This window comes from Bacillus rossius, chromosome 1, assembly GCF_032445375.1.
Source record: "Bacillus rossius redtenbacheri isolate Brsri chromosome 1, Brsri_v3, whole genome shotgun sequence".
In the NCBI taxonomy this organism is placed as follows: domain Eukaryota; kingdom Metazoa; phylum Arthropoda; class Insecta; order Phasmatodea; family Bacillidae; genus Bacillus; species Bacillus rossius.
This window is the reverse complement of record NC_086330.1, coordinates 235,154,598-235,176,983: the sequence shown is the minus strand read 5'-3', so window position 1 is coordinate 235,176,983 and position 22,386 is coordinate 235,154,598. Positions and strand designations below refer to the sequence as shown.

Below are 22,386 nucleotides of genomic sequence, written 5' to 3'. Positions count from 1 at the left end.
CAAAGAAGCCAGCAAAAAAAAAATTACTTCAAAAATAAACTTAGGAATTTTGAAAATAAAAACAATAAACCCGGAGAATTAAGTTTACAATAACTTCGAAAAATGACAAAAAATTAGAACAAAAGATTATTACTGTATTGCATGAGGAAGGCTGTAATCTGGGTTGTTACATTACCCCTCCAACTTCTCAGTGAAAAGCCAAAGCAAAAAAAAAATCAGAAATATCTGTCCCAACCTAACCTCTGAAGTCCCTATTACATCATTAACATTTCAATGCACTTAAATAACAATTCTTACAAATGTGGGTGACACCCAAAATTTATCTTCCCTGCCACTTAGGAAAAAGTCTCAAAACTCACAAATTCAAATTGTAATGGGTTTACTCAATATACTCAAATAAATTTAAGGTAAATATACGTAGTTGGATGATATTTGTTAAAAAAAAATTTTAAATTCCGAAAATACTTTTATTCTGTGCTTTCTAACTTCCTCTTTTCATAAAACCCGGAGGAGATAAGAAATTACAAATACTTTAGGAGATATCGCCGATCTTATTTTGCAATACAAGACCTGTGCAATCATTCGACCGGTGCAATTTTTTATTTTGACGTGTGTTCGTGAATGCCTAATTAATTAAAATGGTCGATTAGATCAGGTCAGTTACATTATAAATACTTTCGAACTAAGTGGACATTAAAAATAATATGAATTAATTTTAATGGTTGTTTAGTTTTAAAGTATTGTTGCGAACGTGACATTGGCCGGGACACGTGCAGGTGCAGAGCTGGCTGGCGACTGCCGCAGTATATGCGCCGCGCGCACCTGGAAGATAACAAGGATTGTCGCTTTCCCCCTCCTTCCCACCACTCCCCGCGCGGCGCCCTGCCTTTGACACGTAACTGACACTGAACAGCTGGGAGTTGCGCGAGCCGCAGACACGTGTTTTCGAGATATTTCTGCCGTCTGGACAGCTCGGATTGACGCGACTGGCCCCGGCCGCTCTCGTTGAGTTCTGGAATTGCGCCGGGGCCTATATATATGCTCGAGGATGTCAGGGCAGCGAGTCAGTGGAGTTCAGAGAGAGAGAGAGAGAGAGAGAGAGAGAGAGAGTTCAGGCGGGAGTCTTCCCACAGCGGAGCTTCCGGGGCGATAGTGCCGCGGGTGCAGCAGAGTGGCGAAGTCTTTGGACGAAGGTTCCAGGGCAGGGTGTGAGTAAGTACAGTGGAGTCGGGAGTTTTCCCGCGGCGGAGTTTCGGGGCGATAGTGTCGCGAGTTCTGAGTGAGGCGTCGAGCAGATCCTCGGCGAAGGCAAGTGTTGGCGGCGGCGGAGTGTGGCGACGAAGTCCCGCGGCGGAGACCCACGAGGGGTGCTGCGGCGAGAGGAGCGCCAGAGGTGCAGCCCAGCGAGGTGTGCGGTGTGTGAAAACGAGTGACTGGGGAAGCAACATTTTTAAGTGCAATTGATTATTTGCCATTTTAGATTATTTGTAAGTGACATAAGTAGTGGCAATAAATAAAACTGTGTGTGTGATAAAAATCTTTAATTGGGCTATCCTTTACGAACCCGTGGTGAATCGAAACAGTATTTATAATGTAACTGACCTGACCTAACAAACCGGGACAAAGGATGAACAGTAGTAACTCACGTATTTTTTTTACTCATTATTTGCGCAACAATATCCAAATAACAAATAAAACATTAAAATTGGAAACGTTAAAAACTCACCTAAGTTAGAGGCGGGTACAATTCCTTTGCCATTAGTAGAAAATGATGTAGTCGTTCACCTACACCGCGATATATCGGACGGAACATGAATTCCGCAAGGTACCTTACATAGTGGTCAACTCGTCGACCATATCGAGGTACATTCTGCCTTACTTCCCGCCAAAGTCACTTAATTAAAACTTCCCTACAAAAGGACGCCCAATCTACGACGGTTTTCAAACTAACATTACAATTCATCTGAATGAATACTGTATTTGGGTGATAAATCGTTAAAAAAAAAATAAGTTATCTTCATAATCGTTTTAACCTAAAGATGACTTTAGGAGAACCACGTGCCGTTTCTGAAAGATTTTTTGAAAGAACAAGGTACCTTTTTAACTTTTTTATTGGCACGAGTTATTGTTGTCCGGTGACACTGAAAAAAATCGCTGTCCTCGGCCAACTCAATTACCGTCCCACATTGGTCACACTTTACCTCAACACTTAAAACTCCATGATCAACTAAAAAATCACACAACAATTTCCAATCATCACACAAATGCACAAACTCGAATACATGCAAGGAACACCCACCGCATAGCTGACTAATCCCAAAAACACAGGCCATTTCAAAAACAGAATGTAACACGATAATGATACACGAATTCCCAGAACGACTACAACATCTAATGATCAAATGGCGGAAGTGACCATTGTAATTACACACCGTTTTGAACAATAAATGAATAAATAATCACGTATTGGTTCAAATGAATATTGGCCTATCAAGCAACTATCACGTGGCATTCTCCAAATAAAAAAAATTGATACTCGTAAACAAGAAACAATGTTAAACGCAGCATGAATGCACAGGTATTGTGATGAAAATTAAAAAATTTGATATCTCCTAAAGTATTTGGAATTTCTTATATCCGCCGGGTTTAATGAAAAGAGGAAGTTAAAGAGCATAGAATAAAAGTATTTTCGGATTAAAAAAAAAAAATTTAACACATATCGCCCAACTACATATTTAGCAAATTTAAAAACAATCTCAAAAATAATTTTCAACAAACAACAAGTTGACACAATTCTACAGTCATGGCATGACTAACACTTCATTAAGATACAGTTGTATGCTTCTCTTCTTCAAAAACAAATTACATGATCACATGACGTACCTTAGGTTCCAAACTATATCTCCCCTTTCAGCAGCAGCACATAATCCTAACATTGATGAGGGGTGGGAGCGACCAAGGAGAAGGGATGCACCCTTGCAAAAAAAGACATCGGACAACATGCCAGAAACATATTATAATTAACCTCCTGGCCCCCCAGCTGCCTCACAAACCACACTACAAAAAAAAAACATTTGCTGCTTATTTAGGGCAATACAAAAATTCACCTGAATTCTGACCATCATGAACACACAACTGCTTCTGCAGCTTCAAAACTCGACAACTAGTTTTCAATAACATATAGCGTTACATTTCATACCTTTAATATAGTATGTTGACACCCTGTCATTTAATCCAAAACAAACATTCTCCATTAAACATGTGTGGCACTTTAATTTAAAACATGAAACCTTTTCAAAATTCTATTAGTTCTTTGAAAACCTAACTCATAATACATTTCATTCAACAGCTTCCCATGACACAACATTAAGCACACAAAACATTACCCAAGTGCAATCAAATTATCACAATGAAAAGCATTTCTTCAAATAATATTTAGTAACAGTCTACTAAAAACAATTTATACATATTGTTGTTTCAAAACCACAGAAAACATTCACATTAACAAAACCTTAATATAGTTATTTATATTCAAAATTTATGTGTATAGCCTTCCTTCTCTTTAAAAACATTATTCATCTTAAAAATTTGTTGTCATAAATCTTATGTATACATTCCTATATTCTACTATAACAAATCTTCAAAAATACAAGAAACAAAATACAAAACATTATTAAAAAGTACAAAATTCAAAGTATAAAAAAAATGTATGAAAAACAATATAAAATGGAAAAAATGCAACAAATTTAAAAGACCTTGAACATGACAAAACTATATTTAACTCCACCCCTCCATCTAGGCAGTGGGCCAAACCAGTATAAACACACTGTTTCCAGAGGCTCTGTTGCAAACACATATTGCATCACCCTTTTAAATTTACACTTCATTTCTTCTGTCTTTGCACATGACAAAAAACTGTTTAAACTCTTGGCGACAGTTTGGTACACACAACCCACATTTGGCACATAACTGTTTAGGTTTTGAAAAAAATGTATTTTTATCACTTCCCTGCAATCTGCAGAACTCAATTCCGTAATTACATCCTCGGCAAACTCATCTTTAAGTTTGTCCGAGAATGCTTTCATCTCAGTCTCTACTTCTGTGACCTGTTTACACGAACTCCTGATCCCATGTCCATTACCTCTTATTTTACTAAATTTTGTCTCCACATTGTCCAAACATTCCCTGTTTACCTCGTCTTGAATCTTTTCAAATTTGTCTCCAATGTTTATGTTTTCATGTTCCCCATGCCCAACAAATTCAATATTTTCTTTTGTCGCAATCACTTCCTTTTCACAAGTTTCTACATTAGTTTGTTTCCTTTCCTATTGTGATTCACAGCTCTCAACCTTTGATTCACATGTGGAAATTTGATTGTTTACATTAGCGTTCAAATTTTTAACAATTCCCGTCAGATTTCCTGTTGCATGCACTCCATTTTGTTGTGTTGCCCCTGTGCAATTTGATTTCCTAAATCTCTTTTCAGTTCTGCCTGTCCTTGTGACATTTGTTGTATTGATGCAATTATCATTTGCAACATCTGTTCGGACCCCCCCCCCCCCCCCCCACCCATAACCTCACTTTGAAAAGGTCCTGCAGGAAGTTCCATGTTAGCAGATATTTCTTAGGGACCTTAAAAATCCTGTATTTAAATTTAGTTGGTTTTACACTCACTGTAACAAAATAAAACGAAATCTACCTAACCAGTGTTACAAAAAAAAATAAGTTTCTGAATTACGACCTTAATTGACGTGCTGTTTGTTGCTCTGTCCCACGATGTAACAATCTCGAAGTTCTAAGTAGTTCTGCGATGTGACGATCTTGAAGTAATGCGATGTCCCGCGATGCGACGTTCTCGAATTTCTGCGTACTGGACACCCCTGGGTCTCGCAGCTTCAGTATCTCGTATTTTTCACGATATGTGGACAAAGCACTAAATGAAACAGTCAGGCGGTAAACAGCACAGCTGATGATTAATTGATGCGTACATAGCTTGAAGAAAAAAAAAGTTATTTGAAAATTTTGCATCTCAGGGCGTGTAGAAGTCCGTGCCAGCCACACGTTGGGCCGCGAAATGATACCACTCACCATCTCCGGCTAGCTCAAATTAGGTGATGAGTGGAACAAACATGTTAGAAGGTCACGAAGAAAGAAGAAATTTATAAACAATGTTCAATGTATTGCCTGTTTTATTTATTTATGTAAAAATCACACTATATTACGTACAAACATAATAAATAAAAATTAAATGTACATTAAAAAGAAGATAAAACCTGGAGCCATCGCCCAGCCAAAGCCTGCTTGGCCCGCCGCCCGAACAACGACCGCTCGGCCTGGTGCTCGGACAATGACTGATCTTACAACTTTCTTTCCTTTGTGCGGGCAGTGTCCTAGGCTCGCTGATGTAATTTTCAGCCAATCACGGAGCATGGTAACAGAGGCTTCCACGAAATGCTTACTTCTGTTCCCACGACGCAGCGATTTTGTATCTTTATCGCACTCCCGTGACCGTGACTCACATGCCTAGCGTGTGAAACAAAGCCTCGGTCATGGAAATAACGAAGGAAAATTACGTCAGCATGCCTTCCCACACAAAGAAGCCAGCAAAAAAAAAATACTTTAAAAATAAACTTAGGAATTTTGAAAATAAAAACAATAAACCCGGAGAATTAAGTTTACAATAACTTCAAAAAATGACAAAAAATTAGAACAAAAGATTATGACTGTATTGCATGAGGAAGGCTGTAATCTGGGTTGTTACAGACTTACTTTCTATTTTGAAGCCTATTGCCTTAGCCCTTGTTGAAGTTCAAAAAAATACATGCACTATTTCTGAGTCAGTGTTTATGTGGAAAAATCTTCAAATGAAAATGGAAGCCACAAAGGGTAAAACTGGCATACAAAAATTCCAAAAAAGATATTATATAGCATTTTATTTATATCTGCTCATTTTTCAGCTTATATTCTGGATACAAAAGAAAAAAAATCATCACTTGGTGTCGATTTGACTGAAGAAGAAAAACGCATAGCATTAAAGTTTGCAAAATCAAGGTACTCAACGAGTTCACTGCTTCCATTATTTGTTAAATTTCAACTAAAAAGTTTACCTTTCCAAAAATTTCTTTTTAAGGATGAAGTGGTGGAGAAGTCAAAAGAATGACATTGAGACATTTAATGATAAAGACTTTTTTTCTGTTGAACAGTTACTTACAGCACGAGCTACTTCAGAATGACTTTTCGTGATAGCGAACGCTACCCCAAGCCCACTGCTAGCAACTTTCATTTCTCGGAGGCAAGCATAGGTAAGGGTTTTGCCAGCATGTACTGGACTAGGTTACAGCCCCCGGCGACACCTCGGGACGGTCCACACGACGCCTTTCCCAGGCGACTTAGCAAATTTAAACCCCCCTCCCATCATCGCCCACCTGTGGCTTCACGAGAACTCCAACCCGGAGCAACGACCCCCCGTGAACCCCATCAGGGTACATGGTCTCCACAAGGACATTCGCCCTTGTCAAGCAGAGCCCTCAGCAAAGCCTAGCGGCGGGAAAAATCCCTAACCTTGCTCTGTGAGCTGGTCGCGAGCGTGCCCACTGCACTCTAGCGGACGTTTCGGTGACCCTCCAGGCAGGTTCTCATCTTGGCCGTCAGAGCGCACTACTCATCCCTCCCATAAGAGACAGCTTGTCATAATCGACCTTGGCAGCAGTCGCAATGCGATTGCGATCTTAGTTCGCCGGCGACTCGCGTGAGAGCGCGGCGAGCATTTTGCAGTCTGCTTCGCCCCATCGGGCATTTCCGGACACCTTCGGGCAATCACCCCCCCCCCCCTCCTTTCTTTGGATGGGGGCAGTTACTTTCTTTAATTAGGCACCCCGACGCCATTTTTCGGAGGATTCGGCGGGCAGCATCTGGTCTGTGCGGACCACGCATCGCGATCCGCGAGAGTCAATCTCTGTTGTTCGACCAAGACTCGACACTACGTCATGTAATCGCCAACGTCAAGGCATAGAGGCCTCGATTTTCTTATTTTTAAATTTTGCTGCCCGCAATAGTTTTTGCTAATCTAAATTTATTTAATTATCTCTCATCATGACTACCGCGAACTTCCGTGCCGGGAGCTGCCTTCTCTGCCCCCGGAGCCAGCCTACATGACTTCACCCCGCTGTTTTGGGTAAGTGGTCGTCATCCCTCCCCCCCTTTTTTTGCCTTCCCCTGGGCATAGTCTTGCCCAGGCTTAGCCACCTGTTAACCAGTCTAAGTAATTTGGGACATTGGTTGCAGGCGGGGTCGAAGTTTATCTCCAAGTTTATCTCCAAGTTTATCTCCAAGTTTATCTCCAAAATTAGATCCAAGTTCAGCTTCGAAGTTCATCTCGAAGTTTATCTCCAAGTTGAGCTCCAAAATTAGCTCCAAGTTTAACTCCAAAATTAGCTGCAAGGCTAGCCGCAAGTTTAATATGCAAGATTAGCTTCAAGACCTCAAATTAGAATTGAACTTCACTGCCAAATTAGCAGTCCGTGATTGGACTCATGCAGTCAGAAGTTTTCTCTCTTCTCCGGTCAAGATACAAACTTCTACACAAAATGATTCCTTCTGGACTTTAATCTACCGAAACCTCCAGTGCCAGGACACAGGATATAATTAAATTTCATTTGAAAAGAAAATTAAAAACATAATGTAATTGTTTCTTTCTTTTGAGCCTGCGAGCTCACTTAAAACCAGTGTTAAGTTCAAGAGGTATGATTGTCTTACTTTTATATGTATTTTGTTGCCCCGGGGCTCCCTCCTTTTTGTGATTAGTATATTTTAATACGTGTGTAATTAAAAGATACAAAAAAAAACTAAGTAAATTATTTTAGTAAAAGGGCAGTTATATAAATCAAACCAACAGTCTTGTTATTTCATTATTATTCATCCTCGATCCACATAGCCTCCTAGAGTTCCTATAGGAGGTTATAAATAAAATTCTTTTGTACGACATCTGGGCACCTCTGTGATTATTGTTGTTGTTTTGTTTTCTGGGCTGATGCTTCCAAGGCCTTAATTTAATTATTCATTTTTGAGTGTTTACCTGCAGCCCAGCGTACGTAACAAGTTTATTCTGTTGTATGTACCTACACATTGTAGTACTGTCATCAATTTTTTTCGATTAGTATTTTAACAATATCATTGACAAACTCTTATGCATTAGAATCATAATTGGGTATAAGGATTTTATAAAATTTACATGTTAGATAGGCCTAAGGTAAGTACACCGGTACTCGTCACTAGCAACTTCAAATGTAATAATAGAGAAGTAGCTCAATATATCGCCAACTTAAATATTGACAAAAATTTGGTCGACTTTCTAGCTGAAATTACCACAATAGTTTTCGGAACAAACACTATTTTCAATCAAAAAAAGTCCGTGCATCAAAAGTTCGTAGAGCAGTGAAGATAAATAGGGTAATTCCTATACTAAAACACTAAGGAGGTAAGTGCACATTTTTACTTCTAATTCTGTAATTTTTCATGTTTATTCGTGATGTTTTGAGCTGAATGTGTTGGTAAAATGTTCTTGAAGAGGTGAATCGGTTTATTTAAAAAAATTTGTTTTCTTTTTATGATTTAGTTAGGGTGACGAAAACTGGATCAATAAAAACCTTGTATTGCTAGTGTTTGTCATACCTGACGAGCACTGGTACATTTAATATTTTATTTAAAGTTGTGCTAAGTTACACCCTAGAGTTCTTAAATAATATTGGTTCTTTGTTGTTGATAGGCAAAGTACATTATTATGATCAGATCCAGTAGTCGTCACCTATGACGACTTCCGATGCATGTGTATGACGACTTCTGGGTCGGAAATTACTTTACTTTATTGATTGCAGAAATTGTGTAGGCATTGTTGTTTACATTAATTTAGGGGTCATTCGATATATATTTTGACATTAATAAGTAAATTAAACATTATAATGTGTCTCATTCTTTAATTACAGGGCAAAATGCCAAAACGGAAAATACTGTTGTATGAAGAGTCAGCCATGGAAACTGCTCTTAAAGATGTAGCGAATGGTATGAGTATAAAACTAGCAGCGGAAAAAAATAGTGTGCCAAGAAACACATTGTCCGATAAACACAAAGGCAAATCGCCCTTGGGTAGGAAGATGGGCCCCGATTCATTTTTCAATTTTACTTCTGATACTGCATAACATGCTATGTTATGTTGCAGCAACGAATCGAGTCGTATTGTGTACGCATACAGCATGATGTCGCGTAAATAATAATAAATATAATATAAACAATTAACAATATTTGATAATTAAACAGTTTTTGTTAACCAAGAAACAATTGAATCTCATTAGAGCGGCTTTATTATATTATCTCTTTTAAGATAAGAACAAAAAAAACATGAAAATACGCGATAGTGAAAAACAAAAACATACATATTTCTAATTTGTAAAAAAATACTTTGTTTCTGTTCCAATCTCAAACTTTGTCTACACACATAATACCTTTAATAAACAGTAAAAAAACTTGGACGAGGAATTTCCAAATTAAACTTTACTTAATAAACAAACATCGTTCTTTGTAACGTAAATGCATCGAATATGCGTAAAACATACGAAAAATGTGAGTAACAAAATGCAGCCGTGTGTAACGTTTCGTTACTCGTTACTAGACGGCGCACCCGTTACTCAGTACCGAATACATACGGTTTGCTACAGCTCTATATATTTTCATGTTAGTTGTGCTGTCCCTCTTTGTTCCGTGAGTGCTGTAAGTAAATTCAAAATTTAATGAGTATTATTCATTATAAATTACTAAACGATCTTTATGAATTGCCATTTTGATATTTAAAATATAGTACCAAATAAAATTTGAAGCCCAAATAGTACAATACTATCATTCTGGATCCATGAATTAAAACTAATGCAGCCGAAATCGCACATGACGACTACTGGCACAAACATGTGACGAACACTGGCAAACACAAAAATTTGCATGACGACTACTGGCTCGAAATCACACTTTTTTTCAAAGTTATAAATCTACAAAAATAATTTGTTTTTATCGAAGAGTGTTGGATAGCATTGTAGAGTAAAGTTTGAGGTTAAAAACAAACATGTAGGAGGCAGTAATACACCTACGAGGTTATGTACACAATTTTTTTTTCTAAAACTCTTCTTAGCATGACGACTACTGGTACATTTACCTTAATTGGATGGTTTCAAAATCAAATATGAGTATGTTTTAGTTGCTGTCAGTTATGAATTGGAAGTGAAATTATTAATCAACCTGAATTACGATATATTTAGCTTGAATGTTATGAGAACCAAAATAACTAATATAATAAAAAAAACTTGGTTTAAACCTTATAAACCTGGTATAAACCAAAAAACCTGGTTGTTTGGTTTTTTTTTTCCAAAAAAAATACCTATTTTTTTTCCAACCCTGTAGCCAAGTCACAAGGCTGACAGTCGGCGGAAGATGGAAAGTGTTGAAGGGAGCCGGGATGGAGAAGTGAGAGACCCAGTAGCGGTAAGACAGAGGGGGATCAATAATTCACTAGGGCAGCGGTTCTCAAACGGTGGGTCGCAACCCAATAGTGGGTCGCGGAAGGGTTACAGGTGGGTCGCGACTCGTTCCTAAAACTATCAGAAACCATTGAATAAACCATCACAAAAGATAAGAAAAACCTAAACAAATTGAATTGTGTGCAAACACATATGTATTGTTAAATAAATAACTGTTTTGCTACAAAGTGCTTATATTTTGTCAAACACTTTCCAATCAGAATACAAATTGTTTATCAATAATCAATCGGTATCTTAAAAAAGCATGTGTGTGTGTGTGTGTGTGTGTGTGTATCTTTTTTTTTTTTGCAATATTTGAAGGTAAATTATATAGGTATACAAAAGTAAAAAATACGATACAAATAAAGTTTTTTACTCCATTATGGACCGATAGACGTGGAGGTATTTCTATAAGGAAAGGTGGCTCACCAAATGAAAAAGTTTGGGAACCACTGCACTACGGTATTTTGGATGCGGAGAGACTGGACACCAGGTGCCTAAGTGCCCTAAACAGAGGTGACTAGTAGTTAGTCAATATAGTTACTTGAGACTTTTTGACGTGATGCCAGTTTGTTTTTTATAGTAATGTCAACATGAGTCTTGTGCACCCCTAACAGAGCATTTATTTATAGTGTGTTAAAACATTCACACAAGGATATGATGTTACTTTCGTAAACTAGTTATGAAAACGTGTTCTCTTAATAGGTAACATTGTCTTTTAGATTCTTAAGTGTTATCCTGAAGTTGGCAGTTTGGGTATTGGGCTTAATTTTCTGAAAGACGAGTCTTTCTATGAAGGGTGGAAGTGCGCTACAGGTGTCACCACTCTGTAATGTTTTTGTTCAAGACAAACAGCTACCCTGAGTGAGACCCAATGAATCTGAATGCAGTTCCTCGCCAGGCGGTTGTCAAACTGCCCAGAAGGAACCGTGAGTCAGTGAATCGCTCCAGAGACACATTTATAAGGAGGCAGTGTGGAACCCCCAAATCAGATGTCGAACATTGTTGGAGGAACCAGTAGTGTGCATACCCGGCTGCGACACCATTGCCTACGTGGGCAGTCATGCTGCCCGCTGATGTCACAACCCGACCATAGTCAACACCAGCCACGCCGTCGGTACCGGAGGACTTCATCTGGTCACCCCGCAGGACAACCCCGAGGAAGGGCAACCAGGATGGACTCTGGTGCCCCTGATGGAAGCAGCATATACTCGGTTACGCAGCCCCTGTTCTAGGGGCCGAGTGAAAAGAGTTCAAGATTTCGAGCCCTGGAGGTGTGACGTCACAACGGAGACCCAGTCCACGCTGTGGCGGATTAACACTGATCCGCAACCCGAACGGAGTGAGAGAGGACTTGGCTTAATTAAGGCATGCTAGTCCCGAGGCTAGCCCCTGTTACGACAAGCGAGGAATCAAGCCCTTGCAAAGGGGGCACCAGACGAGTTGCGTCAGGTCCTGAACCCGTGACTCCGGCAGCGAAGACATGGCTGACATTTCCCGGTCATAGACCCAGAGCGGCCCGAGTTCCGCCACCGTTCACCTGAGGACGCGGTGAGGCTGTTCGCGGACGAGGTCCCACAAGGTGTTCATCGTCTGTCTCCCACTGGGACGTAGAAGATGTCGGGACTATCAAAAGAGGCGAGTGATGATTCAACACCTACCCCCTAGAGACAGGGTGGAAGTAACGTGCAGTATACGAGGGTTAACGATATGCAGACGGTGTGAATCCCGAGCGAGTCACTTAGTTATAATTAGGTATATAAACACTGTAATTATTGTCTTTTTGTATAATCTTTTCCTTGTTGAATACAGTTAAACATGTTTCTGTTATATTCATATGCGGGTTGAAGGCCTTTTAAGAGAAGGTTGATCATTCATAATTACCTTAATGTTTTGGCCGGTCATTTTCTTTCTCACAAACTTAAAACTAAAGTTGTTGACATAACAAGAAGGACAAATCACATTTCAGGGTATGTTTCATAGTGTTATTTGCAGTGTCAGTGATTTTTGTTGTGTGTGTTCACAGTGGGAGCTTACTCAGAACCCTTGGGGAGCCATTTCGCTAACTGAAATATCAAAGCACGATCTATTGATTGTTATATTGTTTGCAAACATACAATATGTATTTATCCCTAATAAGCTGTTGTTGTCATACCCCTGCCTCTAATTTCTTCAACCGTTGCTCAACTATTAATAGTTGTCCGCAACAACAGAATTTGGGGGTTCCCGTCAGATATTCCCACAGTCTGGGCTAACGTCTGCCTCTTTCTTTCACAGGATGCGATAAATTATCATCTTTCGGCGTCGCTGTATCGCCGCACGTCTTTCTTTCTCTTTATATACAATAGTCACTGTCTTAAAACCAATATAAAACATATACGTAAAATTATTATTATAAAACATTTAAATGCAATAAAATACTGAAATGCACACTGACAATGACCTAGTAAGCAAAGTGAAAACCAATAAAATTAATTATAATATATTACAAATAATAAAATAGAACTATTAAAAATTAGGTCACTACGATCTTGAAGCCATATAATCAGCTGATATACTGCAATACTAAGAAAACATAATATTTATTCTTTTAAAAAATTATTTTAAAAGCTGGGGAAAGCATAGTATTGTAATGTTACAAACTTACTGATTATAGCAAAGTATTTTACTACATGCTGATTCATTACCGCAATTATTCAACTAATCTGAATATATAGCAATCCAAACAAGTCTCAGTCCCAATTACTTAAATTGGATTAGCCGTGTTATTAGAGAACTCTTTGCCAAGATAACTTTTTGTGTTACTCTGATATCTGTGTGGATGCCACCAACTAAACTCCAACAGTGTGCCTCTCTTTACACCTGGAGGTGTGTTTTCACTGCTTACGACCCGGGCTATCACCATGTTGCTGGAAGTCCATGACATGTGGAAGCCAGTTTGGTAAGGAACAGTCTCGGCACAGAAGTTTGTTCAGGGGAAAGGGTATATATACACTTCGGCAAGCCGAGCAAGCGAGAGCCACATAAATCAGCAACAAACATTCATTACCTCTCTCCATGCCGCTACCACCGCCCGCCATCATCACAGACGTCACGCTAATGCCGCCCGCCTCTACGGACTTAGTCTACGGATGCCTCTACACCCTCAGTCTTTCGACATTAATGATAAACATAGACATTTCATCTTTGCTTATAGATGTTATAAGGAATGTTTAAAAGTAAATGCGTAAAAACAGCTGAACAAGTAGATTTGAGTAATCGCTCATGGAGTAGGTAAGTATTTCAGTGGACTTGGTGAAGTCGCTCAGCAAGTTGTAGTTTGAAGACAAGGTGACGGTGAGGCAGGCATTAGATGACATCACCTTGGATGACATATGTTTGAGGATACAATAAATAATTGTTGCCTATATTCTTCATACTAACAAGATTCAGCATACGAGACAGACTAAGGATTCGCCCTAAGAATTGATGCAGCCGTTGGTGACTACTTTTGGGAATGCTGCGATGCAGTTAGTTTTAGCAACATTTTCAATGATTATGTGAGGCTTCAGGGAATGAAACGAGAAGCAGTCATCTGCCAAGGAAGGACCGAGATGCAGAATGAGTTGAAGAGCTGGGACAGTCAATGCCCTACCAATGCAGCGCCACTATTCACTAGGCAAATTCACCCACGACAGACATCTCGACTGATATCTACGAGGCAAGTAAAGCAACTTCTCAAGACCGTGTCATTTGGTGGTGGACTAAAATAATATTTGTTCCTTGAGTTAAATAATATTTTGTTAGTCTCTAATTTTAATATTCTTAGGTACCATAAACTATCTTAATTAATTAATTACTGTTTATTCTTGGGCTTTTATCTTGCTAGCATTACAAAAAGGAATTATTTTTTAATTCCATTGTGAGTGGATGTTTTTAAAGGAACTGAGTAATACATTGTTAAATATAATGCAGACTAATAATTGTGGCTGCTCATTGTTTTATATCAGCCCACAATATTTATTTAATGTAATTATTTAATGTTGTTAATGCCAAGACCATAATATTTAAACCTTTATTTTTTGTGATGCAATTATTCATGGCAACCCATTATTGTACTTAATTTTAAGTATGCAGATAGTCCGAAGGAGAGAAATCAATGCGTGTTCAAATCGGCTATAAACATATCCTGTTGTTTTAGATGATAATTTTGCTTAAATACATTGCCTTGTAAAGTGCCATCAAATGTGTCTAATAAAGAACAAGCACTTAATATTCCTCGCTTTTCTTTAAGTCATTGTGCATGCGCCTTAATGAATGTAACAGTATGACACTATTATATTTTATTACCAGAAAAAGATGTTATTCTTACAGTGGTAGATATTAGTTAGGATAAAATTCTAAATTAGTGGCTTTTCCATAAATTAAAATTAATAAAATCCCTAGCAATGTTTTTTTTTTTCAAACACTAAAGACGTAATGAATGCTTTGTTGCTGATTTATGTGGCTCTCGCTTGCTCGGCTTGCCGAAGTGTATATATACCCTTTACCCTGAAAATAGTGTTTCTAAATTCCTACTGGTTTCTTATAAATTACAGTTTATAAGTTAAATAATATAACCTGTGCAGTGACGCAGCCGCTGCCATTGTGCATTAGGGTCATTCTCATTGAAAGGGATTATTTTCAAGCTAAAAATTTTTTAAACTAAATTTATTTTAAAATTCATTAAATATAATTATAAATGATCACATCAGATTTCTCACAGTAATAAAGCAAATGGTCAAGATGATTCCATTAAATTAATGAAGTAAAAAAGTATTTAAAAATTGAACTGTCCACGGAGGAGACAGTGTCCACGGAGGAGATTTTTAAGAAAATTTGTGGTCAAGACTAATACAATGGCAGAGGAAAAAAACATTTATTTGTGCAAGATGAAACATTTAATTAATACTTAACTTAAGGACTGTAGACTAAACTTAAAAAAGGCAAAATATTTTGATTAAACTGCCTTCTTACTTACCAATCATATCTGTTTTTAACTTTCCATGTTGAAATAAACTTCACAGATTAACAAATATCCCCTAACATACATTATCATAATGGGATACATCATCATTGAATTACATACTGACCTCGATTATTTACGATTGGTTAACTTAAAATACTCTTAATATCACTTCCCTCTACAACAGCTATGTCGTCAGCATCTGGAAAAACAAATTTACATCTGCCAGATTTCCCCATGAATCTAAATGTAAATTCATTTAACCACTTGTCTTCAGAAACTATTACACCAATGTAATGTCGCAGGTTTTTTTTTTTTTAAATTGTCCATTTTTCCTATAAACAAATACAAATAATGTAAAATGTACATTATGGATTTATTTTTAGTTTCAAAGCTACAAAACAACCTTACAAATAGCTGCATGATATTCTGAGTTAGACACCGTAGAACGGTAGCTTGAATCAGGTGGAGACACGCAAGACATTAATTTATATATATATTAGTTTTTGTGTCGAAGGAACTGAACATTGAAAACAAAGTTGCACAATGTTTTGAGAGAAAAAATTGCCTACAAATTGACCATGTTTTACAGTAACATTTATATCTTGTAATTTTTTTTTTACACAAATTGTACTTAAGGCTGAATTGCAGCTAGTGAAAGTGAGAAAAACTTGGGATCTCCTCCCAATGCATTTTTATCGTGAGGAGACCTCGAGATTTTCTCTCTTCTGCTCTCCAATCCAGCCTAATTCTGGCTGACTTTTAAATCAAACAGAATGAGTTATTTTTTAATACAGTATTTGTGAGAAGATCTAGGTGCATTACAAATTCACAACCAAAATGTTTTCCTTTTTTAAAAATAAACTGACACCCCCACGCTTACAAGAATGTGTTGATTGACATGTTAATGTGTTAATGTGTTAATGTTATTAATAAAAACAAATGCTACAAAAAAGTTTAAATTTTTTGTCAAATAATATGCCTTTGTTTATTTTTGTCTCTTCCGTGGACAATGTGTTCCTCTCCGTGGACAGCAAGTGTCCACGGAGGAGATGTCCACAGAGGATACAAAAAGTCATAATTTTTTTTTCTTAGCTATTAATTTTAATGTTAGAAAACTTAGTAAACAGTTGGTAAAATCCAACCAAAAAATAACTTGCCAAGTGAAGACAACTATGAAAAATATCCTTTTCTTTTCATATTACAGTGGTCACGGAGGAGACACATTCATCTCAACACAAAACATTCATCAAACTTTACTGAATGATATTGACAAAATGGTCACATTTACTATTCAAACAGCAGTGATATCACAAAATGTCTACTTTTGACATTCCATTTTCCTTAAAACCAAAGACATTGTAGCACTAGAGAGTTAATTTTTTTTACTTTAAGTTGTGTCCACGGAGGAGATGCGCAGTCTGAAGGACAAAATGTAAACAATTTTAAGAAATGTTCTGCTTCATTGTTCATTGATGCTTTTGAGTAGAATTTATAACAGTAATATCTAATTAACTTTAACAATAATACATTTATTATTTAAAATTAAAATATACTTGAAACAACAGAAAATGTTAACTAAAATGTCTTGGAGGACAGTCCACGGAGGTAGACATAGCTATACTGTGAACCAGTTATCTATCATAAATAAAATTTTATATTTTTTTGGCTGGACATAGAAATGTCACTCTAATTTTACTTGTTATATTAAGTTAATACCAATATGTAGAAAACATTTTATTAATTTTTAAATGTTAAGGGACGTTAAATAATCCCTTTCAATGAGAATGACCCATTAGCATAGCAACTTGATCCTGCAGTTTTTGATGTATAACTAAGTGTATATTTTGTATTTTGATTTTGCGACAGTAGATAATAATTAAAGAATGTCAATGGTTTTAGGCAGTTTAACTTTTATAGCATCTGCAGTTGCACATACGTTTAAATAAATAATTTATTTTCAGTGATTGCAGTCTGGAGGCTGTTTATCAATAGAGACAAAATTTTATGGTTTTAATTTTGGTCCAATTTCATTTATAAAACAGAATATTTCAGTTATATTGTTTTTATTTTTATTGATCCTTTTTTGTAATACTTATTCCATCAAAATAATGTTATGTTGACATGCTACATTTTTACGATAAAATAATTTGTAATAATTTATGTAAAACAGATACATTCAGATAAGAAAGATAAACTAACATGTTTGTAGTTTAAAATTTATTCCATAAGATATACATAATCAAACATATGAAATTATTTTTCAGATTCATGCACTTAGGTACAAACTTCCTATGGAAATAAGGACATTCCTTGAATTTCAAGCAATAAAATTTAAATTTCTTTGTGATTTGAAGTAAGTTAACTTAAATTGGTGTTATACTATATATTTATATGCTTTTAAGTCTTATTTCAGTTCTATCGCAGTTCACTACATAATTTCATACCTACATAAATATCAAATAACAACTGCTACAGAAAGTACAGAATGCTAATTTTCCATGCCTAAAATTTTGATAAATAATACTAAACACTATTGGTCCATTCCACAGTAACTCACGTTACAAAATGACAATTAAAACTATATAATAAATAACACAAAATACTGAATTATTTAACAAACTTAACTGTTCATATTTTTTATATAATGCTTATAACTTAAAGAACATAGTCATATATATTTTTGGTAATATTGATTGTTAGAAACAGAACTATATCCAAACCAAAGCATCAACACTTGACAGGGTTTTTTTTTAATCAATATGGAGACGCAGATAAGTGACTTGTTATGTGCGATAGCACGTAATCTGATTAAGAAAGTAATTTTCATTTCATTTATCAAACATGTTAATTCCTTTTTAACTTCAGGCTAATTGCTTTTGCACGTTAAATTCAGCACTCCGTACCTACATATTGCTAAAACAACATCCCTGTCAAGTGTTGATTTTTGTGTTTGGATGCACAGTAGAGACTCACATACCCGGGCGGCCCGCAGTCGTACATGAAACACATATTATATAAAAAAATTTATTTACTTTCCACTGCATTACAAAAATCAAATACAAAATTAACATGTTCTTACACATGGAGAACCATAGGATAAGCTACGCAATTAAAGCACAAAATAGCAGTGATAGCATTAATGCACAGGCTAAATAATGTAACCTAAGTATAAATGGTAATTTCTCAGAAACCAGTAAGAATTTATGAACACTGTTATCAGGGTAAATACAGGAACATATGAAGTACTGAAATATACTTTTTTTGGGATTTTATTATTTTAATTTATGGAAAAGTTATGACATTTGAATTTCACCTGCCATGTTGATATTTCATATTTTTGTGATTAACTATTGAGTAATTATTTCTTATCACGTATTCAAGTTTATGCCGTGATTCTGATGGCTTGATGCTGTATATATTGGTCGTGTGGTAGATGATGTTTGCTGTTTTAATTTCTTTCGTTGAAAGATCCTTGAAATAACAAAAACTTTAAAATCACAATACAAAAAAAACTATGTCAGGTCTTGTGGAATTTTTTTCTTTTGTATACATTGTAAAATAACAAATCATTGTTATATCACAAGTTTTTGTTATGCCCACGATCTTCCAATGTACTAAATTAAAACAGTATGCATCATGTATCGCAGGATCAATGTATACCTACAAGATAATGCCATCAGGATCAACAACAAACTTGGATAAGGATAAGTTATGAAACTTTGGCTCTTTTCTAGATGGTGGTACCTACCTACCAGAAAATGCTGAAGCTTTTTACAAGTCAAAAAAAAGTAGGGCAAATAATAAGGTCATAGGATATGTAGGCCAATGAGATTGGAATCACGTAGTATTTCATATTTTGGTAGCAATGGAGTTGACTCTTGATGTCTGGTTGTTTCTTTGTTTGGGAAGTAGTTAGCTTCGTATTATAAATATTTGGAACATGAAAATACATTAATTTGCTCATTACCAAGATTAGAAGTTAAACCTCACTGGTGAGTACATACTGAAAGTATTGCTCAAAAATTTTTTAGTTTTGCGTATTTGCCATAGTCTGGGAAAATAACACTTATTCCTTGCTTTGTGAGTTAGAGGCAGTAATTGTAGTTACAGACCGCATGTGCTGTGTGATATTTATTGTTTTAATAATGAAATGTTATGGAAAATATAGGGAATGTCGGCAACGAATACATGTAAACTGTTAATCAACTATGTTGGAATAGGCTGAAGATAAAAAAAGTAGAGGTGAAATAACTTCCAAAAAGAGAAGTCTGATATGTACCATCAGTGTGTATGGATGAATTAAGTATTTATGTTGAAGGTGTTGATGTAAGGGTTAGGTCAAATGTGAAATTTAATACGATAGCAGGTAATGAAAATTAAGTGAATGGTTGGGTTATGTCAGCTAAATTATAAATACTCTAATATAATCTGAACATGAACAGTGTATCGTGCAATAGAGATCAGTCAAGATATTACTATAGCTACGGTCTTATGGGATAAGCAGGAAAAATTGTGGGTTTTGACAAGGGTACCATAGATGCAGTATTTTTCATGTATTTTATTTTGTTATATTATAGGTTTTGGGTATCAAAGTAAGACTAAAATTCTACCCAGTCTAGTTTAATTTTTGATTTGAGTACCTAAATCATTTTTTTTTTTAAATTGAGGATTTTCACATACAAATTTTCATGGTATCATGAAGTAGACTACTGTCCCACCCGGTCTAGTCTATTTTGCGATACCAGTATTTAATTGAAGTTGAGACTTTTTGAGGTAATTATTCTCAGTATTGTGAACTAAATTCTAGTCCCACTCGGTGAACTCTATTTTGCAAAACCGGTATTTAGTTTTTTGAGGGTGAGACATTTCCAAGATATTTTCTCTGTATCATGAACTAGAATACACACACATCCGGTCAACTCTATTTTGCGATACCACTATTTAATTTATTGAAAGTTAGAATTTTCCAAGTAATATTTTCTCGCTATTGTGAACTAGAAAAAGGTCCCACTCTGTCAACTCTATTTTGTGATACCATATTTAATTTTTTGAAAGTGAGACTTTGGGGGAAATGTTTTCTCGGTATCATGAACTAGAATACAGTCCCACTCTGTTAACTCTATTTTGCGATATCAGTATTTTATTCATCATAACATACCACTTTACTGGAAACTATTATTTTTAGTATAATAAAGTTTTGTAAAACACAAGGCATGATGTTAAACATCCCGATACTGCCATAATTTCTAACATCTACAGACATAATTTTTTCAATAGGTAATGAAATATTTTATCACGAAATAAATTTAGAACAGGGAGGGGGCGAGGGAGAGTAGTTCAATACTTCAAAAAATGAAATTTGTGAAAAATAGTGTTTTTATTGTTACCTGCCCAAAACCCCCATATTCTCGTGATTGTCCCGTAAGAATATTGGGTTGGTTATGACGTATACGAAGCCATCTTCGTGATGACAGTTTTGTTATGGTATCACTATCTACAGTAGCCCCAGAAATTTTACTGTAAGCTGTTTTAGAATGCAAGGTAGGTGAATTTAGTACACTGAAAATACTAAAAAAAAATGAAAAGATGAATTGGTTTAGCAATAACTTCTAATATTTCAGAATCTAGTAGGAACTTGAGAAATATTGTTTTGAGGGAAAATACTCAAAGGAACAGTAGTAGGTTTGAAAACTAACTCAAAAAGCTATAAAAATATATATATGTATAGCAATCGTAAATAAAACATTACCCCATATTGAATAAAAATATTTTGAAATTATATACGTCATCAAATATAACTTCTTACCGTGTTTGTTGTATTTTGAAGTGTTTCTGATTTCGAACTGGTACTGTTACCGTCTAGTGAACATACCAAATCTTCTTTTGAAGAAACATCAGTCATTTTGAAATTATACCTAATATAATACTGCAAAAATTATACACAAAAGCAAAAAATTACAATATATTTAAATATTACACGTAATGTAGACAAAGCATAGTTCATTATTGTTTATAACTACTGTGTATTAGCAGCTTAACTTAAGTATATGAAAGTTTCAAGACTATTAAAATTAGCAATCATAACACAAATTTCACATGATAAAACTCAAAAATCTATACATTTGTTGTTATTATTATTATTATTAATATTATACTATGAATAGAATATGGAATAAAAAATAAACCAAGGAAACAATTTGCCATGGAGCATTCAAACAAAATAATGGAAAAAGCAAAGAAGATGCTGTAATGAAAAATAAATTAATATCGCATTTTGTTACCTTAAGGTCGAGGAGAATGCGCTGTAACAACACATTAAAACAAGTTTTTTTTTTTTTAATATTTGAAAATCATAAAACATTAAATTTATCTACTAAATACCATATTGTAAAGAGAAATTTTCTGGTCGTTGCCCAGTTTGTTCTGCTTTACTTTCACTTAACCTAACTTCATCTGGAATCCTATTCTTAACGCTTTAGGAATTATTCCTCAATCGGAATTAAGGATACAACATCGCTCTTAAAAACATCGATATCACGAACATCGATGTTCAAACGAAAAAGCATCGATGTCAAAAAACATCGTTCTGACAACCGATACATCGATGTTTTAACCGATGTTTTTAAATATCAGGAAAAACATTCCAAAATGATTTAAACTATAGTATTGACGCCTTCTGCCTTCTGCTGAGGTGATGTTGAGGGTGTGGAGTTGCTTCTGGGCGCCAACTAGCAATAACAGCTACGTGCTAGTGCGTAGCCGAGACTCTTGACTCAGGGCGTGACGTCGCCACATGGCCGGCAGGCAGTAAGGGTCGTTCCGTCAGAGTTACCCCCGGCT

The 22,386-nt window shown here is 35.9% G+C and overlaps 1 protein-coding gene across 3 annotated transcripts in view; it reads right to left on the bottom strand.

Annotated features, from left to right (window-relative positions):
- LOC134527378 (mRNA cap guanine-N7 methyltransferase) overlaps positions 1 to 22,078 on the bottom strand; it is an 88,893-nt gene extending 66,815 nt beyond the window's left edge. The window contains exons 1-2 of one of the 3 annotated variants that reach the window (XM_063360014.1): positions 21,828 to 22,078; positions 21,353 to 21,472 (exon numbers count right to left, since the gene is read on the bottom strand). In XM_063360014.1, the coding sequence (XP_063216084.1) occupies positions 21,353 to 21,448 (96 nt within the window). In that variant the 5' untranslated portion in view covers positions 21,449 to 21,472; positions 21,828 to 22,078. Of the gene's footprint in view, positions 1 to 21,352; positions 21,735 to 21,827 lie in introns of those variants that run through there. The other 2 variants (XM_063360013.1, XM_063360015.1) reach the window with 2 other exon arrangements.
- Positions 22,079 to 22,386: the final 308 nt, after the last annotated feature.